The 27,877-nt window shown below is 39.0% G+C and overlaps 1 protein-coding gene across 4 annotated transcripts in view; it reads left to right on the top strand.

The window, feature by feature from the left end:
* The window catches only part of magi3a (membrane associated guanylate kinase, WW and PDZ domain containing 3a), a 124,560-nt gene that overhangs the window by 83,463 nt on the left and 13,220 nt on the right, over positions 1–27,877 (top strand). For all 4 annotated transcript variants that reach the window (XM_055056746.1, XM_055056745.1, XM_055056747.1 and 1 more), the window contains exons 4-11: positions 6,588–6,794; positions 8,404–8,566; positions 10,591–10,670; positions 11,357–11,414; positions 15,707–15,813; positions 20,948–21,148; positions 23,389–24,018; positions 27,401–27,432. In XM_055056746.1, coding sequence (XP_054912721.1) covers positions 6,588–6,794; positions 8,404–8,566; positions 10,591–10,670; positions 11,357–11,414; positions 15,707–15,813; positions 20,948–21,148; positions 23,389–24,018; positions 27,401–27,432 — 1,478 coding nt within the window. The remainder of the gene's footprint in view (positions 1–6,587; positions 6,795–8,403; positions 8,567–10,590; positions 10,671–11,356; positions 11,415–15,706; positions 15,814–20,947; positions 21,149–23,388; positions 24,019–27,400; positions 27,433–27,877) is intronic.

Raw genomic sequence — 27,877 nt, 5'->3', positions numbered from 1 at the left:
TTATCCACATTAGTTATTTCTGCAATGGTTTAATATCTCATTACACTTTGGTGATTAAATATCTTAAGGCTTACTTGCCAGATTAATAGCTGCTAGAAAAATAATAAATCCAACTTTGATTCATGAATAAGTCTAACAATTAGAGTTTCAAAAATGTGTGGCCTTGTTTTGCAGTTTGTAATTGTGTCATTTTTGAGAATTAAAGGGTTTTATAAGTTCTGTGGCAAAGCTACATATCTGTGGATTACAAAACACAGGGTACAAAATTCACTCAGCATCAAGGGTGAAAAGGTTGATGTGTTGGCATCTGAGCCTCACTTCCAAGAATTTGCTTAAAGGGCTTTCATTAATTAAAACAATCATTAGAAATCCTGCAACAGAAAGCATGAAACTCGCATAGCTGCATGAAATGAGGCAATAAAGAAAATTGTAGAAGAAAATTGAATTGAAGCGCCGAAAAGAAAAGTTTAGAGTATGTGCAAACAAAAGAAAAACATTAAAACAAAGGACAATGATTCATTTTGTATGACTTTATACAAACAGAATGAATATAAACTGAAAGGAAAGTTCATTCATGAGAGGCAGCTGAAACTGAACTCTACACAAGGACAGAGAGCAGAGGAACGCAGCGTTTACAAGGTTGGCTTGTGAAGTGCTGGTACTCATGCCAAGCAGTATTGGACCGCTGTGCCAGGGCCACAAAACAAGACGGGCTTCACTCACCTAGGGCACTGGCAGTCAGTGATAGTCTCTCTGGCTGCCAGTCTCACCCAAAGGAGCAGGAAGCTTTCCTTCCTGGTTAATGAGGGTTCGGTGTAAAGGGCTCAGCAACTTTTATCGCAAATTTATCATTATTTACCATGCACTGCATATATTGTACTGCAAAGAATTGCTTGAACTGCAATAAATGCTTGCTAATAATCCATATAGGTTGCAATCAAGGTCTTTATATCTTTGCTATGTTTTTTTAAACATTTTAATGCATCACAAAGCAGGTCACTAATACACCATAATGAAGTTTTTTTTTAGAACAAAAACACAGACACCACCTTATTATATTCGTTTACATTGCTTTTAAAGTAGCCATAGGCTAAAGTGACACCGCAAGTGCTGATGATCAATTCTGATTTGTTTTTGTTGGAATCAAGTTTGTTTTTGTACATTTTTTTTACTTTTTGCATTGTCATTCATTGAGATTTATGTGTGAACAATTTATGTCCCCAAATTTACGTCAGCTGTAAGAACTCAGTGCAGTTTCATAAGCAAGAAGGAAGCTGAGAAAAATAGATCACCTCCACTAGTAACGGCTTTTTGTGGAGCATTGACTCCAATCTCTGTAGAGAAGTCTGTTTGGAAGCAAAGTCAGAGCTAGGAGTGGTGGGATTGTGATGTGATGTGCTTCAGTGACACAAGCTAATTTCGTAAGTTCATAATCATAATTTTCAGCCATTATTTACATCCTGATTTACCACATCTGGCTTCTTCTGGTGCAGAATTTTGATGCATATCTCACATCATAATTTTTTTTCTTTCTACTATTACTGAAATTGACCTCATATTGGTTTGGTCTTGGTTTTGCTCAGTCTCAGAAGCTGAGCATGAGATATAGAGTCGGTTGTCAAGTGAAACAGATGGCATGACATCAATACTGTCTCATGAACATGGAACAGACATGACCACCAATGATCACAAGCCCTAATGGTGAATATTACAGCTTCAAGTCTCTCCGGACCAGTAACCTTCCAATGGGAGACGAGCTTAGAGAAAGGAGATATCCCACTCACATAAAAACACTTCCTTCTTGCAGGGTTCACACCCATGCAGCAGGGGTGAACAGCTGTGCTAGTAGTAGCTCAAACTGATAAAGTGAAAAACAAATTTGCTTTTGGCTGTCCAGCCGTCATTCACCACCCACCCACTAAGAGCTATAATGTAAAAACGCCCCGCTGACATGATCAGCCCTGTGAGCACAACTGGCTCCACTGTGTTTTACCTCTGACAAAACCACCACTTGTCGATTCGCCACCCGTAGGCAAAAGGAAAACAATCAAAATGACATAAGCTGTTGATGACGTCCCACTGCGATAGACTCTGATGTCTGCATCAGCTGTTCTCTGTTGTACTTAAAGCGGACATTCCTCTCTTTACATTGCTCACAGTTTTATTTTGTCTCACTTCTTAAATACTGAAAATCTATGTTCAGTTATTCGATCAGTCTGTTTCTGATTTTATTTTTCTTTCTTATTGTTGCTTGTTGTTGTTTTTGTAGCAGAACACAACATAAGTGGTTGAGTCACTTTCCTCTGATCAACAAGTGTTTATTTTTGCCAGGAAAATATGGTTGCGGGGAGCTGTTAGGATGATGGCTCACTGGCTTTTCTCTCATTTTTGTTGTTTTTTTGTGTGTTTTTTATACTGAACCACACATTGATCCCAAGGAGCCTGTAAAGAGGTGGCCACACTGACTTTCCCATTGGGCTCAAATAAATCATTTTTATTTCTTTTGCAATAATGGCCATTAATGAAGCAGAAAAACATGTGGAACTGATTAAATCAGTGTTTCCTTACTCTCTTCTACTCTTGTGAAAGGCATTCAGCATTATTAATATGTAGAAAGCATACCAATGTACCTAATATTGACACTAACCACTTTTATCACAAACAGAACACTAAAACCTAATATTACCCATGCCATAAACCCATAATATTTTACATTGCCTTTCCAGAAATATATTGTTTTGAAGATAGCCGTTTGCTGTTATGACAAGGTGGTGAACATCTACATCACTTAAGCTTCAGAACAAGTTTTTTGAGTGTCATTTAAGCCTGATTTAAGAAAGTGAAAGAGAGAAACAAAAATTGAAAAACAGACAAACAAAGCTTCTTGCAAAATGTGATGCTTCTACAAGCAAAAGTGGATTTTTGCTGCCATTTATTGTCACAAATAGAATCTTCCAAAAGTGCATGCCATCCTGCAAGTTACATATTTGTGGCCACCAGGCTGTGATTCTACATTATTTTGGAACTGTATATACATTTCCAAACCAAACTGCTGTGAAACTCTTTGCGCTGTTTCCCCAATAACAGGATGGCCAATAAATCTCAGCTACATAATTAAGCAAGTGAGGACTTTCCTGTCTGTCACAGCATCATTAGAACATTACAACTGCAGCTTTTTACTTTCAGTTTTGAAACAGTTCATTACATCATACTTTCTTGCATCCTCCCAATTCGCTGAAAAAGAAACAATGGCCAATATTTGTATGCGTTTACTCTTCTTCCAACCAGCACAAATGTGATGTACTTAATGACTACAATAACAGTTTTTCCTCTGAAATGACATAATGAGAGCAAGCACAAACGTATTGACGACACATTTTCTGAATTCTGAATTACAAACAACAAAAAAGCTGCACCAACGTTATCTTATCAAGCGATAAGCACTATTCTTCCTCATTTACTTCATTGTGTCATCTATGACAAATCCTCTAAAACCAACAGAGTACTCAAGCTGAGTGGAAACAATAGCTTATTTAATGAGATTTCAATATGAGTATAACTATATGTTGAAGTGTCGCTTGACCGACGATGATAAATTGACCTTTCACTAATTTAAAAAATTTTATGGGCCCTTCAGATTTGATTTTGAGTAGCTCTGCTCTAAGACTTTTGTGGAATCATTTGGTGAAATATATTGTATTTCAGGTACAATATAATTGGTAGCAGGTTTCTTTCATGCAAGGCAATTTTGAAGCAAAGAATTATGGCTGCAAACTTTAAAAGGAACTGCTACTAACACAAGATGCAATGATTTCCATTGCATCTACCTCTTTTTTAAGCCATTAGCCCAAAAAGTTGTTTTTTCTTTGTCTTTGAAGTATTGACGACAGCGTGATAAAATGAAGTCCTCTAATGATTAAGTGTCAGGACAGTGATATAAAGTTTTCAGCTAAGAAATCTCTTTATAGGGAATTTAAATTTTGTTTGGTATAATTTGATTACTTTGCTGATCAAATCATCTGGTCTAAGGTAAACTGAACTGTAAATCAGAGTTTAATTAGTTTCAGTAATGAATCAATGCTGATTTATGTATTTTTAACATGTTATTCTTTCACTAATCTCTTTCTGTGTTGATTTATGATCCTTTGTGTTTACTATAATGTAGTTCCGATTTTACTTTAGTGTAAATCCTTTAAAGTCATATTTATTTCCACAGGTTTTATTTTTTCTTTTATTTTGGGTTGTTTTTCACAATAAACTCTAACCCTTATTATAGGAGAGCTGGTTGAAATCTTTGATGTGATTTATGATCACATCATAAATGTGATCAAAACGTCTAGATCAAAAGCAAGTCTAGACATTTTGTCACATTAGAGCCCAATTGGAGATAATGAGAGTTCCCAACTCACATCACAATCAGATCCTCATGTAAAACTTCAAAATTCAGCCTCTTAGGTTTCTTTCAGTTTTGTTTTTTGATTGTATTGTTTGGCATCCTTGCTGGACAATGTTATAGCTCCTCAACAATGGCTGCTTTTCATATTGCGGCTCATTAGTACGGTGTAATTACTATGCGATCCATCTCACTGCACTTTCTTATTGTGGCCTCCATCTTTCTGCTTCCTGCTAATGGGCTCTTACACGGACTACGTGTATGTTTTATGTGAGAGCTTCTGGAGCTACAGAGTGAACAGAACAGATTAGCACTCAAACTCAATTCCCTCCTTTTGCATTCTGTCATTAGGCTTCCTGTTAATTACCAACCTGGTAAAGGATTTAACACTTCTCACATAATTATTTATGGATTAAAACGTGGATTAATGTGATTATGTGACTCAATGATGAAGTATTGTTTAGCAAGACTGAAATTTATTGCATTTCCTGGTTGATTGTTGGTTCATCAGATCAGAATTTGAATTGATGGATCTTGCATTCATGTGTAAAATCTTATGTTATTTATTCTGATATTAATAAAGCACTCATGCAGTTGTTATAGATGCTAAAAGCCTAAAAAGAATTTCCATCTTTTTAGATGCGACAGAAAAATATCACTGAGAAAATTGCAGAAAAAATTCAACCTTAGTTAAGTTATGGGTGGTAAGTTGGGTTAATGCAAAGTAATGTAAATGAACAGCCTTTAACATGCCAAGGCTTCTCTTCAGGTTTGGGGAGCAACCTGGGTGTGTTTTCTCAGAAATCTGCTTTCATGAGTGGCAACATTCAAATAGTCACGTCTTCTTGATTTCTTTAATTTTCATGTGTCCAGAGAAAGCTTAGAATCCACACTTTCAGAATCTACAAATAACTCGAAATTTCCCGAATAGACTTGGGAAATTTTAGGGCTCAAAATTTCAGTTTGAACCCCAAGCACACAAGTAGAATATATGTCCATGTACAAATAACAATCAGTGCATCTCCATTTTTTTTACTATACCTTTTCACCTTTAGTCTTATCTTGCATGCCTTTAAATTCTTGCTTTGTGTTATGTATTATTCCTCTGCTTAGGGGGAAAAGGTGGCGAGTGGTAAAGTGGGTCATCCTGCTCCTAAAGCCGTGTAAAAGACAAGGCTCGCTCTGTAGAGTAGCACTGTTTGATGCCTGGGGCACCAACATGACAGCAACCCAAGCTGATGGACTTAAAGGGGCAATCGAGAATCTTGTGAGGCAATATTTGCATAAATACTGTAAGGACACCCTGAAAACACATGACATAAATGGAACAAGGACAGTTGAAATAAATTAGATTTGGAAAAGTTTCTTCATCACAGTTGGCTCCTGCCACAGATGAGAAACCAAAGCGCGAGTGGGTCTGGTGTGGGACTGAATAAACATATGGAGCTAAAACCGAATTGCTTTTTCTTCTTAACTTAAAAATTGTTCCAAAATCTGAGAGACATGACAGCAAAAGTGAAAAAAGAAAACCCAAACCTTGGCCTCATTTTCTTTGAACTAGTGCAACTCTGACAGATATGATTTGTAGCTATGAACTAGACTCCCTGCTAAGATTCAGGCTCCATTGTGCTTTGAAAACAGCCCGCGCATCTCTTGCACTAAAGTTAAAATTGGTTCTTTTTATGCAATCCACAAAGTAATTCTCTATCTATAGTTGTCTTTCAGTTCTCTCACACACTGTGAAGCGAAGATAGCCGTTCTCATGTTTTGACAGTGTATCTTACTACATTTCTATATTTTCTATTCCTGCAGACAATATTTCTAGGCAGGAAACTTAAAATAAAGATGAAAGAATAAGATATTTCATGAGAAATTACAATGAAAGTATCACTCTCACATATAGATTATTGTATAGTGTTACACCACTTTCACTTCATTGTGGAGGAATAAAAGAGTACCGAATAGAGTGTTTTATTTTGCTGTCCAGTTACTGTTCATTAGAAACCTGTCAGTGAATTTAGTTTGGATGTTGATTGGTATGGAGAATACTTTTTTGTTTAACATACATGTGTTGGGATCAATTGCTGTAGATTATCACAAAATTCATAGTTTTATTTCAACGACTGCATAACTTTTATTTGAAAAACACTAAATATTAAAATAATACATCCTTACTGTCTTTGCCTCCATCCAGGTAACTACTATGGGACCCCCAAACCCCCCGCAGAGCCCAGCCCTGTGCAGCCAGACTTGGTGGATCAGGTTCTGTTTGACGAAGAATTTGACACGGAGGTCCAACGGAAACGAACAACCTCAGTCAGTAAGATGGACAGAATGGACAGCACAGCTCCAGAGGAAGAGGAGGAGGAAGAAAGACCTCCTATGGTTAATGGTGTGGGAGGTGAGAAACCCATCTGTCTTTTGTTATTTTACAGCTTTTTCAGCTCTTGTAGTTTTTTTTTTTGTTTTGTTCTTTTTTTAGCATAGCTGTGCTTGCTTTCTTAAACTTGTTTGTCCTTTTTCCTACAAAGTTGTTTCTGTTGGCTGTTATTATGCAAGGTCAGCTAATCACCTCCATGTTAAGCAGATATGTTGTCAAAACATCTCTGAGGGTAACTACTCTCTGAGGTAGAGATTGACTGTTGTTTTCTGAAGGCTGACCTTACATGGTACACATAATGATTAGAGATCTGTCCTTCAATTGAAATTAGAAAGATTTTAATGCTTTGTTCGTACAAATATATTCATACCAATGGTTATTTTCCACTTAAAATGTGCTTTTAAGAGTCTTTGTTCATTCTAAAATAATCAGTTCACTACTTCTTTTAAATGTCTTCAAATAGAGGTTAACTAATTGTCATATCCATGGCTCATTATGAAACTCACATTTATTGAATCAAAGTCACATAATGGCAATAACAGGATGGAGCTTTCAGTTTGACTTACCACTTAATGACAAAGATCGGAGCCTTTTAATGTTGAAAGACCTAATTACTCCTAGCAAAAATGTCAAAATGAGTTAAGGCTCGGGATTTGTTGATGCCACTGTCACAGCCAGCTCAGAATAGATAAGTGATTATTCAAACGCTGAAAACCATCCATGTGTCCTCATGTAGATGGTTTTGGTAGTCAAACACAGCTGTGTGATAACTTAAAGGTAGTCAACCCAGGCATTACTGCGAGTCCCATTTTTCCTTTGTGGTTCTTTAGAATTCATGTCAGTTTTATGAGGCTCACTTTGTCACTGATTCTCTTCATGTATCTCCACAAGGGCCTAAACCCACTGTAACGTACGGTGCATGTTTGCATCAAGACAAAATAAAGAATAAAAAAAACTCAGTGTAGTAAAACCTCCATGGTTCCGCTATTAAAAAAGGCCCCAGCTTTGGCAAGATCCTTACGTCCTGCAGTCGACAGCCATCACTTTCTGCTTTGTGCCATTCATTCAGTCCTGCCAAACAGAATGAGCATTCAATGTCATGTTAAAGCAAGGTCACACAGAGCCAGATGGAAACCTGAGATAAGACCCTCTTGCATGCAGACTAGGCAAATGCACACACCCAAACACACACACAAAGCAGCAGTGTAATACTAACAGAGCAGAGATGTGGCGCTCCTGGTTGAGCTGAAGCGTTCTGCCCTTGCCTCGGAGGCAGCCCTTGCCTCGGAGGCAGCACATCCTTGCTGACATGCAAATCCTATGGCAGTTGTGGTGCTTTCTTCCTCTTTCTGTATACTCTCTGTGTCTCCCTCTCTCGCTTTCGCTCTCTCTCTCTCAACCCCTATAACTCCTGTTGATGTAAGCGTTCACACAGCGTTGAGGGGAAAGCAGCCCGAGCGGCGGCAGCAGCAGCAACAGAGAGACATGCAAGGAGCCCAGACGAGCTCCAATGGCGCCACAATCTCACCACCTATCTCTTTCTCCTTCTATCACCTCCCACACCCTTACACCCATCCCATTCCTATCACTGTATCCGTCCCCGTGTCCCTGTCTTCCTGTCGGGATGCAGAGCACAAGGACAAGGCAGACTGGAGGAAGACTGTGCCCAGCTACAACCAGTCAGCAGGAGCCATGGACATGCGTGTCTGGAACACTCTGGATGAAAGTCAAGAGCCTTTGCCTAAGAACTGGGAAATGGCCTACACAGAGACTGGCATGGTCTATTTCATAGAGTAAGTAGCCTTTCTGCTGGTGCCTGTCCTCCTTGTTTTTATAACACCTCTGTGTTTATCTACGTTAGCTCCACTTCCTGCTCTCCCAGTTTTTCTTTCATGTCTGTGTTGACCATTGCTGAAAGTTCTGAAAACGAGTCCTTACCAGAGCCTTCCTCTTTCCAGTTTTTGCTTTTAAGGTGCAGAAGGTGCACAAGTTGCTTTTAAAGTTAATATTAATATTTTCCATAGTTACATTTGAATGGTTTAAAACCTGACTTAATGATCTGTCACACAGCCTGGAAATCAGTCAGGAAGGCACTTTAATCTAATCCTATCCACCTGGGTCGAGTCGCCAGCTGTGTGTGATGGCCTAAAATGTGGCAATCCCCTGAAATGTCCTAATTTTTTTCTCACTCTTTAGAAATTGTCTTTTCATGATATAAAATAGAAAACCAACAGACCATACAGACCTTATGTTAATGTAACCCTAGCCCTTTCTTATGACTTTTTTCCTGTAATTGACTCCTTTTTTACTGTTACGGAAAAATGTTATAAAAAATAGACTTTTCATGTAACAAGTCCTATTCAACTGTAGCAGAAACACAATTAAATTTCAGGCAATTTTGTTTAACTCTAACAACATTTCAGCCATCAAAATACACCTTTTCTTGTTTTTATTTTTATTTTTGACACCAACAGCCACGAGGTGACAGTACCACCCAATGGTCAATGGGAAGAGACGTCTTAATCTTTGTCAGTTACTTCACAGAAAGATGGGCAAAGAGGCATTTGTGTATAGTAAATGTCTCAGGGCCTTGAATTGAAGCCACAAAAGCCTTATTGATGAATATAACTTTTATATATCAAGTCAACTAAAGTTTCATTGCCTTCGCTGAGACACTCTGCATCCATATCAGAAGACATCTTTATGTAATTTTGCATGTATCAACCTAAGTTTCTTTGTTTAGATAAACAGTAACAGTAACTTTTCAACAAAATTGACAGTTTTCTCATTTTTACGGCCGGTTATGCTGGAGCGTTGCTATGTTCAGGTGTTTACTTGTGTTGCTTTATCAAGCTCTAATCATATTCTGAGACATTACAGCTGTTTAGATTCCTTCACACCGACCATTGTTGACAAACTACTTGGAGAAGCTGACATCACTTTATATCACTGGCCCTGCAATAAGCTATTTATTGCACTAGCATGTGGCTATATAGTCTGGCTAATTAGGCACATTTGCTTATCAGACTCACAATCTTACTACACAGGTCACACGAAGGTAGAATCATTATTCTGCACAATAATTTCTCCAAATTTAATTGTACAATTACATTTAATGTGCCTGTGCTTGTAAGTCTCACAATTTATCAACAATAAAATAGTTGGATAACTTGGCTGTAGTAAAGTGCTAAATTTGGTTATTTTGAAATGTATTATTGTTTGTATCATGTTTATTTATTGTTTAATAAACTAGATTACATCGTGTATTCAAAAAAAATGAAACCGTTTTATTTTACCTCAGTGTTTTTGTTTTTGTCTCTGGCTAACTTGATGCAGGTCCTTTGGACCACCTGCATTCTCACCGATGGCAGCTACATTTTTCACAATTAAGTTTTCTTTCCCTTTCCCCCCTCTCCCCTGAGTTTGATGTGCAGTTTGATGGCTGACACTGGAAGCAGCAGGCCAGCATTGTTTACCAGGCCCGTTAGAGTGGCGAGCCAGTCAGTGCCGAGCCTCAGAGAGAGCCAGGTGCTCCTGTTTGCTGCTAAATCAATAGCTCATTCTGCCAGTGAGAGAAACAACAGGCTAAGTGGGGCTCACCACCCTTGACCTGCTCTCTCTTTTCTGCTTTTATGATCTCTGCAGTGGCTCAGCCATTCCTTTTCTTCTCTCTTGACTCTTACACTATCTTGCACTTGAAAGCCTATGAGCATTGTTAACATTTTAACAGGTATTGTTAAAAGTGTCCTGAGTGAGCAATTACAAACGTTTGAATAGCTAAAATATGAATCTTTCTCTCTTCTGTTTGTATTATTAGTCACAACACAAAGACCACCACCTGGCTAGATCCCCGTCTTGCCAGGAAAGCCAAGCCTCCAGAGAAGTGCGTTGAAGGAGGTGAGTTTTTGCATCTCTACTCACATTTTTGTAACTTCCCGTCACACATGGCAATCTGCTCGCGATCCCCATCTCTCAGGATGGGAGCGCAGGCCAACAGACGGAGGCTGAGCAGCTGAGCAGCCCCGTTCGCAGCCTTGCTGGTGACACAGCACAAACCTCCCGTCTGCCTGCCTTTCCTCAACGGCTCCACGGACACACGCAGAGAGCTAATCAGTGCAGCATCTCTCAAAAGGCAATTTTCTCCTGCCCTCTCTTGCGTAAAGATCCCCTCTGCTCTGCATGTGTTGTGTCAGACAGTTGTGGAAAGTCAGGATGTTGCACACGTACAGTAAGCACCAGCAGAGAAAGAGCGAGGAAGGGGGTTTGGTATTATTGGAGAATGTGTGGACGTTGGAATGTATTCTTCCTCATTTTGATGGAAAATGGAAATCCACTGGGCAGCTGTACATCCATCCAATAATTTATTCATCCATCAACCCATCTGTCTGCCCATCTCTCCAGTATCCTCTATATTCAAACTTCATTTAACAACTCACACTCCTCACTGATTTCACTAGGTGTATAAATCAGTGAACATGTGGATTTGAGTAAAGACGACCTCTTTTTTATGTGGCTGCACCACCCCTGTTGTTTCAGTTGCAGCTGATTTATTGTCCCTCTATCTGTCTCTTCTGCCCCCTCAGAGCTTCCCTACGGCTGGGAGAAGATTGAGGACCCCCAGTTTGGCACCTACTATGTTGAGTGAGTAAAACCCTGTTCTGTTCTGGGGTTTGGGGAAGGAACCCAAAGGCCTGCAGCTGTGAATCAAGGCTGATGTAGATGAAATAGCATGCTCCTAGTCTGACTTTTTAAGAAAAGCTGCACCTGTGTGAACCCTTTTACAGCTGTTGGGCCAAATCAGGTATCTTTCATTAGGTTAGATTACTTCCAGCTGTTGTTACTAGCTTTTCTTCTCTCTTGACTCTTACACTGCCTTGTACTTGAAAGCATATGAGCATTAACATATTAAGAGGTATTGTTAAAATACCTTTTAACAAAGATACGCAGAGACTTTGTTGATAATCTGCTAATGTGTAAATAGCACAATTTTGAAGTTGAGGTGTTTCCATTAAATAAGACACAATTAAAAATGTAGTTCTCGCAATAAGTCATTAAAAACATGCTGCACCACATTTTCTTCTTTGTCTTTTCCTCCAGTAGTAACATCTAGTTGTTGGCCAGATCAGGATATGCCCCGCATAGTCAAATCACATGACTTATATGATGGGAAAAAAGTGCAGCTGTAAAAAAAGTGTCTCCATTTCAGTTTTGCAAATCCACTAACTTTGATGTAGCTAAAAAAAAAAAAAACAAGTTCGTCCTAGTGCAAAAACTTTTTATTGAAAATCAGTGTGTTTCCATTCAGCCAATTTGTTGAAATTTCAGTTTGTGCAACGTTAAGGTGAATAAAAACACAGCAACTACTGGATCACTGAAGTCCAAATGAGCTTATTTATTAAATCTGGTTTTAACCCCGTACACAATGGGATGTGGTTAACCTAAGCTGGTTTTCAAACTTGATTTTCCCACAGGCCTGCAGGGAACAATTAACCACAACTCTGCTTTAGAGCTTTGTCTTTGTATGTGAAAGAGAATCTAGAGAATGTAGCAGACAATGAAGGTTCTGGGGTCCCAGAGAGGGAAACAGAAGAGAGATCCCATTCTGATGGAGAGTGTAAACAAGAGGACGTTGTTTCATTTTAGTCCCATTATTGTGTAGAAAGAGGGAGAGACGTGCGGGCACGGGGGAAATCATCATGCCGGTTCATGCTGGAGGGTCACTGAGAGCCGTTCACTCCTCTGCCACCGTCCTTTTCTCATCCGGCTATTTTTTATTCCAAATAAATGACCACGATGTGACACCAAGTCCAATTATTTCCCCCGAATCGCGAGGCGTGTCAACTAGAGAGTGAGAAAGTGAGATGGTGAACTGGGAAATGACTGAAACAGGGGTGTGAGTGAGGCTTGGGCGGGGGTGTTTATCTCCTCAGACTTAATGGGCTGGGCATCTCTGTGCATGAGTCATACACAGCAAGAGCGCTTTGAGTTGAAGGCACACACACAGCGTAGCATCGGCGTCTCAGCATGTGACTGATTCACCGTGCAGTGTCATGGCTGGGATTTCTGCCTGTTAAAGCTCATTATGCAAATGAGCTACAGACATTTTTTTTAAATAACACAGATCTTGTTTTAATTTTAGGGATTTACAGAACAAAAAATTATTGGGTCTTCACCAAGGACCTACAAATATTTTAGTTTACCCGCATGTGTTTGAAAACACAAAGCAGATTCCCGACAGACAGCCCGGGTTTAATCCAGGGAGCAACACCACTTCTCTCTGATGAGTTCAAGTCCTCAGTCAGATGTGAAAAAACTAATTACACCGCTGTAAGAGCTGAAACAAGTATTCAGATTAATCATGATCAGTCATTGGAATACTCGTCTACTAGTTTAGTAATCGATTAATTGTATGTGTAGATATACTAAAAAAGGCAGTTTGCTTAAAGAATGCAATGAGAGCAATAATTCAGCCAAAACTGTACGACCATTTAACATGAAAAACCTCCTGTTTATAAATATGTGACTCGTTTCTGCTACTTAAATGATTTTGATTAACTGATGATCAGTAAAGGTGAACATGTCTACAAAGGCAGGAGTTTTGCTTGCCTTAAGCTTGTATATGTGCCCGTTGTGGGGATAAGCACTGTGAAAAGTGAAAATCACTCAGTCATGTTTGTTTAATACATTGTACAAGAAGATAGCAGTATGTCAGAAATTATCCATCAGTGTCGGCTCTGACTTACAGTTGTATTTATTTCATTTATACATCAGGATAGAAAAAGTGCAAAAAAGACATGCTGTGAGATCTGACTTCTATTTATCTAATCCTTGCAGCTGCAGACCCAAGCTCTGTCAGATGGGCAGAGAACCCTGTATTATACACAGAGCTTGTAAATATAAGTGAAATAAAGACATAACGTAAATACAAAGATAAAACGTTCGCGCAAGAAATAAAATATTTCAATTCAGTGTTGGGGTAAGAAGACATGACCTGTGTCTGCTTATATTTCTGAGAAGAGTTATAAGAAGAAACATTTTACATTCTAGAAAGATTTTTCCAAAGTTCTTTTGAGCATCAGTGTGTATCAGTGGAGACTTTGTTTTGTGTCTTTTTGTTTTTTAGAGCTACATCTGAATGGACCACACTAGTTCTATGTCTTCTGGATTCTTATAGAGCCAAAAGACTAACATAAAGATGCTCTTCCAGTAGATCTGCTTCAGAAAAGCATGTTTAATTACAAAAAATCCACATTTTGTCATGCAGCATCCACAAACAGATGTGCTTTTCAAGGGATTTTATGTGACAAATCACAAAATAGTGTATATTTGTGAACTAGTAGGAATGTTATACATGGTCAATAACTGAAGGTTTTGTATGCATTTGTATTTACGCCCTCTTTATTATGAGGAACTCCAGAACAGCCAACGACCTTCATAATTCACAGCACTGCCAAATGTATGTGCATTTTATTCTCAGTATAAAGAATAGAGCGCAAAGATTATCAGGAAGACGGAAGAACATGGTAGACAGGTCAGGGATAATGTCAGGGAGACTTTAAAACAATGTCAATTTATAAAACAAACTTTGAACATATCGAGAGCAACTGCAGTATGTTTAATTTCCAGCCGTTCAAGGCCGCTAAATGCATACCTGTAGTCAATCTGTAAATTTAAATTAATGCTAATATTCCATCAAACTTTTAAACTTTAGTTATTTTGTAAGGAATGGGCCAAAATTTTAGCCTCTAGAGGAGTAAAGCTGGTAAAAACACACGCTTAAGTACTTCCAGCAAAACAGCTTTAGTTGAATGCAAATGCACATTTTACTTCTTATATATTTGTCTGTGAAAAACTCATAACTTTTTCTTTCTGCTTTACATTGTAGCAAACAATTTCAGTAAAATACATGAAAGTTTGCAGTTGTAATGTGACCAAATGTGAGAAAAGTTAAAAGGATTTGAATACTTCACCAAGATACTGAATCTTCCTGGAAATGACGCCACGCCAGCAGATTCTTGGTCCATCGTCATCTCGAAATCATCTAGCTTGTCCTTAATGACATCTGCCTCCACCTCTTTATCACCCGACTCAGGGTCAGAACAGATTGTTCTCTGGGTAAAATGGAAGAATAGTCTGTCCTCATTTCAGTCTTTTCACTTGTTTATATTATAGTAAGTGATTCCTGGGCTCTTTACTCTCTTGACTGTCCACGGTGTAATTTTTGACCTTAAAATTTGGATGAATTTTTTTTTTGTTTGTTTGTTTTTTGGCTGTGAAAAGTTTTATTTCTTGGAAATTTTTCCAGACACTTTTTTTCCCTTCTCTTATTACTCTGCAGATTATTTGTCTCCAAAAAGTGTCACTTAAATGTTTGAATCTGTCTAAAAAGCCTTTAAAAATTCTGTTTTTGTCTCAAACATTTTCTTAAAGTGATAATCCTGAAGAAAAATGTACACGTCAAAATAAAACACAGCTTTGCGTCCTTTCCTAAAACTGTTTAAATGATGTTTATGTGTTCAAAGTGAAGTAAATGAGCTGCTCTTTATTTAATATTTGTGCCTTTATTACTTTTGATTCTGACATGTTTGGGCTTGTGGAGCACATACTGTTTACATGTTTAGGGTTGTGCCATTGTGGCAAGATCAGGATATTTCCTGCATAGTCAAATCACAGCTTTGCATCGTCATCACACAGTAGCAACAACAGTGGTGACTTTTTATCTAAACCAACCAGATAGAGAGAACAGAGGGATGAAATGAGTGACATTTTAGTTTTTAGATACAAATCTGTGTAACTGATTAGCAGTTAAGAGCTTTTCTCAAAATTAGGAAGACAAATGTGCAAGTATTTGGGATGTATATTTGATCATTACTCTATGTTTTGTCCTATTTGCAGTTCTTGTAACATAATGTTGTTTTCTATCGCTTGTGCAGCCACATCAACCAGAAGACCCAGTTTGAGAATCCGGTGATGGAAGCAAAGAAGAAGCTAAGTGATGACACACCCAGTGCAGTTCAGCCACCAGCAGCTGCACCCTCAGGTAAAACTCTCAGCAAAAAAAATGCTGACATTTTCTCTACACTCACAATGAATCTTCTGTCACATGAAACCTTTGTTATGTCCGTCTTACAAGTAGAAAATCCACAAAGATTTATGTAGGAGTTGATGTTTTGTAAATCTTCAAATTGTTGCCTTGTTGACATATTCTAATCTAAAGGAAACTAACTATCAAATGCGAGCTGTACTACTCTGTTTTCTGGCAAAAGTTATTTGTGGTTTTGGAAAGTTAGTTCCAAAACCTGCTTGAATAAGGAGGTTAGAATATCCACTGCCTGTTCAGAAAGGAGCTGAACAGAAAGTGAAATTGTTTATTTGCATCTTGTTTTTGAAGAATTATAGAAAGAACATGAAGTGGGAGATAATTGATTGGTCTAATTTATTTTATGTTTTTAGCGTGTTTTTATGAACATACATTTCTGTTTTTAAAGCAGATTTTTAAAGGTTTGTTTTCTACAACTCAATGCAACTTAAATGTTTTGAATCGGCTGTTGAAGGGTCCCAGAACCAGATTATGAAAGCATGTCACTCTCATGCTTCCACTTCTCAGCATCCTTCTGTTGGTGGACCCATGTGGATTAGACTTTATGTTGCTTTCTGATGTTGGACTCCTTCTAATTATTGTCCATTAGTCCCAACTGGACACTCAAGGTTGGGGTCAAACCGTCTCAAGCGTTCAAATATCCAGAATAAGCAGAAAATTTAATAGATAAACTGTGGATTCATCTTCAGTAATGTGGCAGGGAGAGCTGAACTTAACTGCGAAGCTCACAATTTGCATCTGTTTCATGACCAAGAGAAGCAGATCCTGTACACAGTTGGCTGAAATGAACTTGGTAATATGTTGAGCTGAAAGTTAGGAGTGAACATTTCATGCACACTGTAACTGATTGTAAATAAGTATGTAATAACTTTGTGCCCCAAATTAAACTCTGCTTACTGCATGATAGAGCCTTGGGCCGGCCCTGGCTGCATGTATTTTTACCCTCCTATTCAGTTAAGTAATCACTGTGGATTTTAACCCCCACAGGCCTTGTCAAAGTTGCTTAAATTCTTCCTCTTCCTCATTTTAATGTTTGAAAGAAATCTTCAAGGACAGGCGCTTTTGCTCGTTTCCACACAAGAAAAATTGTAAGAGATCCTCAGGGTTTTTTTTTTACTTTAACTGTTAAAATGTTGCGGCTTATTAGTGTAGCTCGTAACATGCAAAAACGTGGCACGTTTTGCTTTAAATTCCAGTATATTTACTGAATAAACTGCTGCGTGGATAACAGCGTTGTTAACACAGATGTTCCATCATTGCACTTCTTAAAACATCACATTATGCGTGTTATCCAAACACTGGGAGCCCTTTAACCGTCTGCTTTAAGATGAAATGTCTTTCTGAGGATGTTCTAACAGTTGACAGGCTGCTGATAAACAGCTTAAAGCCTCGGAAGCTATGATATTCAATTTGAATAATGAAACGACGCTTCACTGGGCGGCAGAATTCACTTTGACAAGTAGATATGAAATAGGGAAGGCTCTGAGGTCTCTTTGAATGCTGCTTTAGCCCCCTGTCATTCACAACTGCTTAAAGATCTCTGCAGACCAGAGGAAGGGACCCACGGAAGAGGAATGGGAGGACAGTGGGGTAACTGCAGTGGTGTGTGACTTATTGTCATAAATTGCCTTTCTGCTACTTCTCATGTAAGACATGTGGGCAATGCTGCAGCTTGACTGATATAATCACCCGCCACACCGTAAACACTAGAGTCTGATAAATGGAGGCCCCCGTGTTGTAAAAGGAGCTGGTGCTATTACGGTCCTCCAAGTCTGCATACACAGAGCATTTCCATATTAGTATTCAAGTCAACCTCCGTGTTTCAGACACCCCTCGGACAGATCTGTCCACCTCAGTCTGCTGCGCGCAGATCCCACCTCCCATAGCTGAGTCTCTCTGCACTCTGTGTGCCGCCGCCGCCTCCAGCTCTAACTGCCCACCCTGCACCTTCCCGCCCTTGTTAATGAGAATTAATGGCCAGTGTGAACGTGCGTGAGGTTGCTCCTGAGCGCGATTCTGACGAGGCTTCCTCAGCTGCCTCGGCTGACCTGTCAGATAATGGCGACGGGGCACAGGAGCGGAGCGGAGCACGGCACTGCGCTCAGGCCATAATTACAGCACTGACAATCCTGTCAGACATTTCACATAATCACTTCGCCCCCCTGAGAAAACAGACTGTCCCATTGTTGCCCACAGCTTAATCTGGGCTGTGTAAACATGGCTTTGGTTTGTAGCCTCTGCTTCCCAGCTATGGTTTCTGTCCATGCTGCTTTAATGGGGATCATTTAGGAAATAGTTTTTCAGGCATAGCATGGACATGACTGAGCAGGTTGAGTGTTTTACCTGCAGCAGACACGTTTTAACATTCATCAAAACAAGCTGTAAGGCCCATAGAACTAAATGTAGGCCTTCATGCCATCTTGAAAAGTCTGTGAATGTGTGGAAAATAAAACTCTATTTCCAATCTGAGGAAATGTGATCATATCTGAAGTAGGTGTGAGCAGGAGCACCGTTTATGTTGGTTGTTATTGAAAAGTTCATCCATCCAAGTTCTGTATTTAAATTAGTACAGTTGATAAATTGATTTTATGGACTGATTGAATTTTTGTTTTTTGACTATTAATTTTTTTGTTTTATTATGACTATATTTTTGTAATTAATCAAAAAGTTATTGTAGCCTTGCTCTGATACTGTCGTACAACTCAAGTAGGGATGATCGAAATAAAAGCCACTTTTGGAAAATATTTTCTGTCATTTTTAATTTATTTTTTTAGAAAAGAAAGCGAGGGGAAAAAACCAACTAAAAGGTAATCTGGTGGGAACAACAGAGTCCCCGAGTGAAATTCAGGGACTCCGTACACCTTGCGCCGTACACCGACTTGTCCGTGCTTTTCACTTTAAAAGCAGTCACGTCCATAAGCCAATTGCATAGCAGTTATGCAAATCAAAATCCCATGACACTACGACACTGAGAGAGAGAGTGGTGTGGGAGGCAGGGAGGACTCCTCTCTGCGCTGCCCCTGTAATGAGATTGATGTCGAGCTGTCTATCAGTGTGGGAACCAGGCAGGGGCGAAGCCTGACCTGCAGGGACCCAGTAAATAACTGGCGCTCTCACAGGGGAAGAGGAGCCTAGGATTTAGTTAGGATTCACCTCTTCGTGTCAGGGCTAACTCTATTACTTTTCTGTCTCTTTCTGGCTCATCAGTCCTCCCTTTCTCCACTCTCTCCTATAGTCCAATAGAATTTATTTTCTGTCTTCTGTGAAGTTGCCTCATATGATCTACACAAGGGAAACTTGCTATGAAGTTCACAGGGAAAACAAAACAGATTTATCTCACGTAAAGTGACATTGAATTGTTTACCACTTGTAACTGGCAGGGATGTCATATTATTTTAGTCTTTTCAGAATCAATTATTATAGTTTTCTAATCCACAAAGGAGAAAAACTATGCATACAAAGCAGACTCTAAGATTTGAATCGCCCAAAGGTGACAGTTTAGCTTAGATGGTTTAAAGTTAAATACCATGGGAGTATTTCAGTCAGATGAAAAACCCAGACACACACATCAGAACATGTTTCCTAATGCATGGGATAGGCTAAAATTAAGTGTATGGAATGACTAGGTTTTTGTTCAAGCCAGTTGAGCAAAAAAAAACCTAACTCATTTTGAACTTATTTTGACCCTAAATTGATTCGATAAAATCAATAGTAAATCAACAATAAATTCAAACTTGTTCTAGTTTGTGGAGCTTTTCTAAGTTGCTTGTTGCTCAATTATTCCATGTTATAAAGAACTGGCTCAAATTTGTCTTTAAGCAGTAGGTCTTGCAATCAAAAGATTGTAGGTGCGATTTCAGCTATCCCCACATGTGGACGTGTCCTTAGGCAAGATACTTAACCCCAAGTTGCCTTTCAATTTGCATATTCATGTTTAAATGTTTGGATGTTTACTGGGTTTATAAAAGATTTGTTTGAACTTGCATTAAAACTGAGGGTTCTTTGTTTGCATAATCACTATCAGTGAGCGACATTCTGACAGGCAGGTCATCAGTGCTTGAATGCAATTATGAAGGAGACAGATGGCAGATTAAAGAGAAGCTCATCATTTTACAGAAACATTGTCACCATTTGCTCTTTTACGAGAACCTATTTTTATGAGAACCTAATTGTAAACTGACTTTACAAGAAGATTACCTGGTGCACATAGATACTATGTGCACTTTAATTTGGAACTAAATTTGTATCAAATTTCTAGAATTCAGCAGAAGTGTCTGCTGGTGTTTTTGAGGCACAACAAAAAGTTTGTATTTATTTGACAAATACATCTAGAAAGAAAAATGTGCTAAATATTAACACATTCATTAATGATAGGTGAGTGTGTCACAGTCATGTGACAGTAAAGATCAATTACTAAATCCCATTTTAATCTTTCAGCCTTATTCTTAGCCCCTTTTTAGCATCCTATGAACGGGATGCTAAGACCTTTGGTTGTGCTTGGCGCATATGTCTGACAGTATGTGAAATCAAATTAAAAAGAGAATGTGGATCCCAAAACCAGTTGGAGACAGTGGAAAAACCTGTGTTGAAATGTAGGTCTATATGTTGAGGAAAGTCAAAAGTGATACTATATATTTGTTGTTTGCGGGTCTATGAAAATGCTGTGTCTAAATAATTTTTCTATGATTTTATGTTCTGATTTTTTGTTTGCTGTGATACAGGCCATAATTTGAAATAAAGCCCTTTACTGTTCAACTGAATGTCGGCCAATCAGTATGCATGCAGTAAATGTGTGAAGTTATTCTGGTTGTAATTTCTCGAATGCTAAAAGGAGAAATGGATATGGCATGAATGTGTTTTGCAGCTTCGCATAAATACAGGTTTGACTTGCAAAACAGCAACAGTTTATGTCGTCATTTAGTGAACAATAAAATGTGTAGTTAAAGATAAGCCTGAAACAAAATCGGAGTCCCTCCTAACTGCTATGAGTATGTTGTTGGGATCAAATTCATGTCCACCTTTTGCATTCTCTATTTACTATATCTATTTCCCATTTTTCCATACATTTCCACAGAAGAGGAGCCTGCTAGAGGGTTGCGTGGCTTCACTCGAGATCCATCTCAGCTACAGGGTTCCATCTTGCAAACATCACTTAAAAAAAGCCAGCTGGGATTTGGGTTCACTATCATCGGAGGAGACCGACCGGATGAGTTCCTTCAAGTCAAAAACGTCCTTCCTGATGGGCCTGCAGCACATGACAACAAGATTGCCCCAGGTAAGTTTCCTCAGAGCAGTGGTTGTGTTTTCTGAATTCTGGACACCAGCTGATTAGCTGTCAGACTGATCTAAAGAACCTTCCAAAACTGTTCAGACTTAGAAATATTTTCTTTAGACCTACAGTGTCAACTCAACATAAAGTAGCGTATAATTGAAAAGTGGAACAAAAAAATTCATGGTTTTCACAATCTTTTTTTTTTTTTACAAATAAAGATGTGAAAAGGTGTGGATTTGTATTCAAACCTCCTTTCTTGAATCACAGAACCACTTTTCACTGCAATTAAGTCAGCAAGCTGCATTTGCATCAGGTTTGTAAACCTAGACATGATGGTCTTTGCCCATTTTCTATTGTAAAACAACTCAAACTAAATCAGATTACGTAGAGCCTCTTTGGACATTAGTTTTAAAACACTGTCTAAGATTCGTGTTGGGACTTTAACTAGGCCATTCTAAAACATGAATGGTGTTATCTAAGCCTTTCCATTGTCGCTCTGATTGCGTGTTAAGGAATGTTGTTCCCTGCTTCAATGATACGATCAGGGTAAATTAAGCTTTCCATCTTGCATAATGTTTTTCATGTTTTCCAAAAAGCTCAGTTGTCTGACCAGATCACTACTCTGTCAAATAAAACACTTTAAAAACACTGTTTGTGTTGGAAAATGTGTGCAAGGACACTAGTGACACAAAAAATAACAGATACAATAAGTCCCAAATCATGTGCATTTGACTTGTGCATTGTTTTCTTGATCTTTTATATGTGGTATAGGCAGCTATTAGTAAATAAAGCAGATCATGGATACTTCACACTGAATGTCACATTGCTTAATCACATAAGGCAGTGTTATGGTCATTAATAAAAATAATAAATCATTAATTAAACAAGTGTCTAGTTTATAGTTTACGGTCAGAGTTTATATCCAAGCATAAATTACAGTTTTAATTGGCCTGTCTTATGTAGGTTGAAGGGTGAGCGCTACATGAAGCCATTTGGGAATCTTTCAAGTAGAAGGCGTTGCAATGGGGTAGTACAAATATGCAGGAATTTTCACCTTTTCATTCGTCTGTGGACATTGTGATCACATGTAGGGCTACTGAATTCGTTTGAATAACTGTTGTGCAAAAAGCCTTAGGATTCATATAACACTAATATTGATCGCCACACAAGCACCGCTGCTGAGAATCAACGAGAAAGTGGAACAGAGAGAGTAATTATTTTCACTGTCTCATTTCCCTAGAGGGGGTGTGGGGGGGGGTAATTGACTGTACCAAAAGATGAATGTAATTAATTTCATTGGGTTTTAACAGCGAGCATTCGACTGGAACAACTTCCCCTTGCATCTTAACAGTATGGACCTGCTACATTTATTCATGGCAGGATGTGCAATGTTAGAGCTCTCGAAGAATGTTTATTCCACTTGTGTTTTGGGATGTTTTTAGGTAAAACACTGTAGTACCATATAATGAGTCAGAGCCACCATGTTAGTTTATGGAGTTCATTTAAGGAGTGCAACTTTAGCTGTGTTTGCTTGGGGAAGGTATTGATTGTGTAGGTGGGAAGGATCTTCTTCTGGGCTTTTAGCCAGCTGGCCAGTCAGCGGTTCAGCGGTTTGGCAGGTCAAGAGCTCCAGCTTTTTCAGGGAGAAGAAGGTGGAAAAGAATGAGCATGTCACTTATCTTGTTCTGTTTTACACTTTCCTGTTTCCTGTTGACATCATAAAATGATGCACAAATATATACTCTTGATTGGGGACACATTTATGTAATATAGCAACATACTTAGAAAGTGGAAGGAAAATTCAAATTATTCCCAATAAAATTCTGGAAATTGTGGAGTCAATACTGTGAAAAACTAGTTTTTGTCACGATTACAGTTACAGCTATTTTGGGACTTGTCTTCCAACTTTGCATATCTAGAAACATAAAAATGTATATTGTTGTTGATTAATGTTGGTGCAATATCTCTTGATCAAGCCTTTTCTAGCAGTCCACACTAAAAAAAAAAGCAATAAAAGTATGTATGACTCGTGCTGATATTGCATGGGGTCAACATCAGTACTTTCTACACTCAGAACTGCAATATGTGGAAAAAGTTTGACTCCCACAAGTCTGTTGTTTACCAGTGACTTAGAGTTGTGATTGTATTTGTTCCGTATTTAATTTAGCCATTTTTCACTTTTGAGAATGTTAAAGCATTTTCAGCAGCTGTAGTTTTATAAAATCTCTGTGTTCTTCTTCGAGGTGATGTCATTGTGGACATTAATGGGGCTTGTGTGCTGGGGAAGACTCACGCTGATGTGGTTCAGATGTTTCAGTCCATCCCAATCAACCAGTATGTGGACCTGGTCTTGTGTCGGGGTTACCCTCTGCCAGAGGACTCTAACAGCAGCGAAGATGCATCAGCTTCACTCAGCGCCTCAAACGAAGCTTCCCCTTCCCCATCCTCCTCCAATCCCCAGGAGCCCCATTTCACAGCCCCGGACGGAGGACACCTCTCCCGCCAGGCTGCTGCAGTACCGGCCCTAAGCAACGGTGGGCGCCACCATCATCACCCTCACCCACAGCAACACCAGCACCTTCCTCTCGCCCACAACCAGGAGGGACCAGACCCCACCCTGTTACAGCCGGAGCTAGTGAGCGTGCCCTTGGTGAAAGGGCCAGGGGGGTTCGGTTTTGCCATTGCAGACTGCCCCTTGGGGCAGAAGGTCAAGATGATCCTGGATGCCCAGTGGTGCCGTGGCTTGCTGAAGGGTGACGTCATCAAGGAGATTAACAGGCAGAACGTCCAAACGCTGAGCCACGCTCAGGTAGTGGACATCCTCAAAGACCTTCCGGTGGGCAGTGAGGTCAACGTGCTGGTACTTAGAGGAGGTGAGTGGCTGTAAACATTTGGAAATCTGGATCAAGTTAAGTTTATGTGTATAGGACATTTCAGCAACCAGGCAGTTCAAAGCGCTTCACTTCATGTAAACATCTAGCCTGGCCATTGCTTTTCTGCACATTTTTGCTTGATTCAAATTCAATTTCACATCTCAGTATAGACTTTCACCCATTGACTTGGATTTCTCCAGTAGAATTTCAACCATGTCAATGAGCGAACAGAAGAAGTTGTGAAGCACTTGCAGTGGAGAACGTGAACAAAGCCATTCAGTCCATGTTGGTTTTGCTTACAAATATTGAATTAACATCAACAGCTATCTTGCGTGGCTCAGCACTTCTCTCTTCTCAGTGGAGGATGGTTGTTTATATTACAGTGCAGGCAATTTCCAGTTACATACATCATGGACAAACATTAGAGATTTAAAAAAAATTAAAACTGTGATACAGTCCACGCTTCCAGGAAGCAATTGTTCACAGACAACTCTAAAAAGGCGTGTTTTTTGTCTTTGTTTAAAGAAACTCAATGTCTTGGCAGTTTTCTGGAAGTTTGTTCCAGATCTGTGGTGCGTAGAAGGTAAATGGTGTTTCTCAGTGTTTTGTTCTCTTTCTGGGATGCAGATACAAGGTTGATACAAAAACAACAGATCTGATGTATTTCGGTGCTAAGCCAGTAGACTCGGGTGGTAAGTTGCTAGCACCACAGTGTGACACGCTGTGAAATCTTTCTGAATGTTAATCTACAAGTATTATGTTCAGACAGTGCACAGGTATTATAGCCTGGAGGCAACGTGACAGTTTATTCAAATTCTTCTGAAATCCTTTTAATCCCCCTGCAGATTTCTATCCTGCTTTGTGCTTTTGACTCACTTTTTTTGTGCCATCAGAAAGAAAAAAACAATATACAAAATTCCCTTTTAAAATTAATTCCCTAGGAGATTCTGACATTATCCTCCCTTTTGTCTGAGATCTATCAGCTGTGGAGGGGATGAAAGTTCCTGTACTGTGTACAATGTTTTAATTTATAAATGACAGGACGGATTGCGTGCTGCCTGTCTTGCTTGAATACACGGACTCTCCCAATGTTTAATAAAGCAATTTCACGCTCTGGCCCACGCCAGCTCTGTATCATCCACTGTGCACCTTCCCAAACGGGGAGGAAGTGGAGCTCGGTCACATGGGAGAGAGCTCCGTTCAGAGGAGATGGCAGCTTCACTGAACCACTTTCTGCCATGAGAGAAAGAAAGAGAGTAGGCAGGAGACTCAGAGCGTGGTGGGTAATCACCTCCTGTCTTCTTGCTTCATGCTTTCCCTGATTTGAAGGGCTTGTTCCTTTTTTTGCCTTTGCTGCAGTGCAGTGTAGCCCAGATTCAGAAGATCAGTGTTGCACCCACATATCAGATGCGCTGAGCCGGGTTCTGCTCTACGCTCCTGGGGGTTTGTCGTGTATCTGCATTAATCGCACACGTGCATATGCTGCATGTGTGAGTGTGTGTGTCACAGCTTTAGGAAAGCATAGGATCGCAGCTTTCCAGAAATCAAAGATGAAATGCTGCTGGGGTTTCTCAGAAGACCGCTGAAGGCTTGGATTAGGATTGTCTTCAGTTTCGACCAGCAGTCAAAATTGCAGATGATGAAAAGTTAATAAGGAAAATTGTGAAGATTTTCAAAATGAAATTAAGCCATACTGCCTTGTAAAACTATTCACACCCTTTCACACAAAAGTCTGAGTGTTTCATTGAGATTTTATGTGATGGACCAATACAAAGTAAGGAATAAATATGGTGTTCAAGAAAAATAATAGAAAGTTTTACTCTTTTCTAATTGAAAAACATCTCAAGCTCAGTGAGATTTGACACAGAACATATGAGCATTTATTTTCAAGTTGATTTTCACATGAGTTAATGTCTGAACTTTGACAAGGCCTTTCTGACACATGAATATAATTTGGTTTTAACCATCCAATTGTAGCGCCGGCTATGTGTTTAGGTCCACTGTCCTGCTAACAGGCTGACCTCTGCCCCTTTTGTTTATTTTTTGCAGCCTCCATCTGTTTTTTTGCTCCCGTATTTAACTCCATTCATTTTCTCATCAACTTTACCAGCTTCTCTGTCCTTGTTAAGGAAAAATGTTCTTCTATGTATACTGTATTCCATAGATTATAAAAACATTTAAACTTTATGTTTTTGACAATATAAATGCAGCTCTGGAAAAAAAAATAAGGCGTCCACTCTACTGAACCCCATTAAAAACCTCCTGGTTATCCACCAAATATTGATTCTTGAACTCTTCCAGAGTTAAAACATTAGTTTTGGTGTTTCTAAATGAATATGAACTTGTTTTCTTTGCATTATTTGAGGTTTGAAAGCACTGCATCTTTTTTGTTATTTAAACCATTTGTCATTATCTGCAAACAAATACAAAATCTTTTCTTGGAATTTGGGAGACAGTAGTTCACAGGATAAAAGAATAATCATTTCACTCTAACAGATACCTATAAAAGGTAAAATCAGAGGAACTGTTAATTTTAAGTGGTCTCAATTCATTTCCAGACCTGTATATTATTAATGATATAAACATATTTCAATAAACATACAGTTGTATGTTTTAATACAACATACTGAACATTAACACATTTATTTGTGGCAGAACAAAATTGTAAACGTGCAGACTGGAGGAAGCAGATGGAGAATTAACATACATTAATTAGCTTATTGAACAAAGGAGCAAACAGAGGCACTGAGGAGGCAGGAAATCCAAATTAGTCCAAGCATGAATCCACACCTGAACACTTCAAACAAACTAAATGAACTGGGCGGGGACAAACAGACAAGGAAAGCATCTGGTGGACCAAATGAGGAACAAAGAAGACAGTGGATATACTTCCAAGGAAATATTACAATACCTATAAATGGAAGAAATGTGAAGCAACACTAAGAAAAACTACTGATCAAATGCAAACCACAGTCTGGGATCATTTTTGTGAAAAATCGGACAGCTTCAGCGCCTCTGGGTTGCAACAGGTGCCTGGTTTCACCCAGAGAGGGGTGGATGTTTTCCTAGGGCTCCAGATCTTCTTTGGCCCTCCTCTTCTAATTACACATCAAACATCAGTAATACTTGAGCCTACTGTCCCCTGGTGGTAATAGAATGCATTGCTTTCCACACCCCTCCCATTTCAATCTTGAGAGAAGCGGAGAGGAAAGTACTGAAAACATGTCTAGTAAAGGTGAAAATGGAGAAATGGGTTAAATCCACAAAACCTATAACTATATTATATTTTTATGATTCTCACCTTTTGTCATTGTTATATTTCATAATGTGTTAGTTATGTTTTCTTAAGGATTTAACCTTCATTTCACTTCTCTGCCGACAGGTCAAACTTCTCCTGTGAAATCACTAAAACCTGTAAGTAAAACACTTTTTATCATTTTTTTTCATAAAAGATGGTGTAATAGAAAACCCATTTTCTGTTGGATTACAAAATAGAAAGCATTTTTTTTTTCTGGTTTACTTTTGTCTCTGCCTCCCACAAGCAATGCTGCATTATCCAGGTTATTTCTGGAGTTGTGTGTGGGTAAACACACATGCTCCATGCAAACAGCAACTTAACATCATCCTGTGCATGGGTGTTGTAAGATGATATGCCTCGTTCAACAGCTTGTCACTGTGCTGCGCTTTGAAAATAGAGAGGAGATGAGGCAGAAACAGGCTTACTCACTCTGCTTTGTTGGTGAAATGCAGTATCATTCTGCTCAGATGTGCTATTTGGGGAATTTTTTTTGGGGGGGGGGGGTAACTAAATCCATCCTAAATTTATCTGCATCCTGGCTGTTTTAGCCTTGAATCATTT

This window comes from Poeciliopsis prolifica, unplaced genomic scaffold (genome assembly GCF_027474105.1).
Source record: "Poeciliopsis prolifica strain line A6 unplaced genomic scaffold, Auburn_PproV2 SCAFFOLD046, whole genome shotgun sequence".
Taxonomy (NCBI): Eukaryota; Metazoa; Chordata; class Actinopteri; order Cyprinodontiformes; family Poeciliidae; genus Poeciliopsis; species Poeciliopsis prolifica.
Note: the sequence above shows the minus strand (reverse complement) of the source record. Positions and strands in the feature narration are given on the sequence as shown.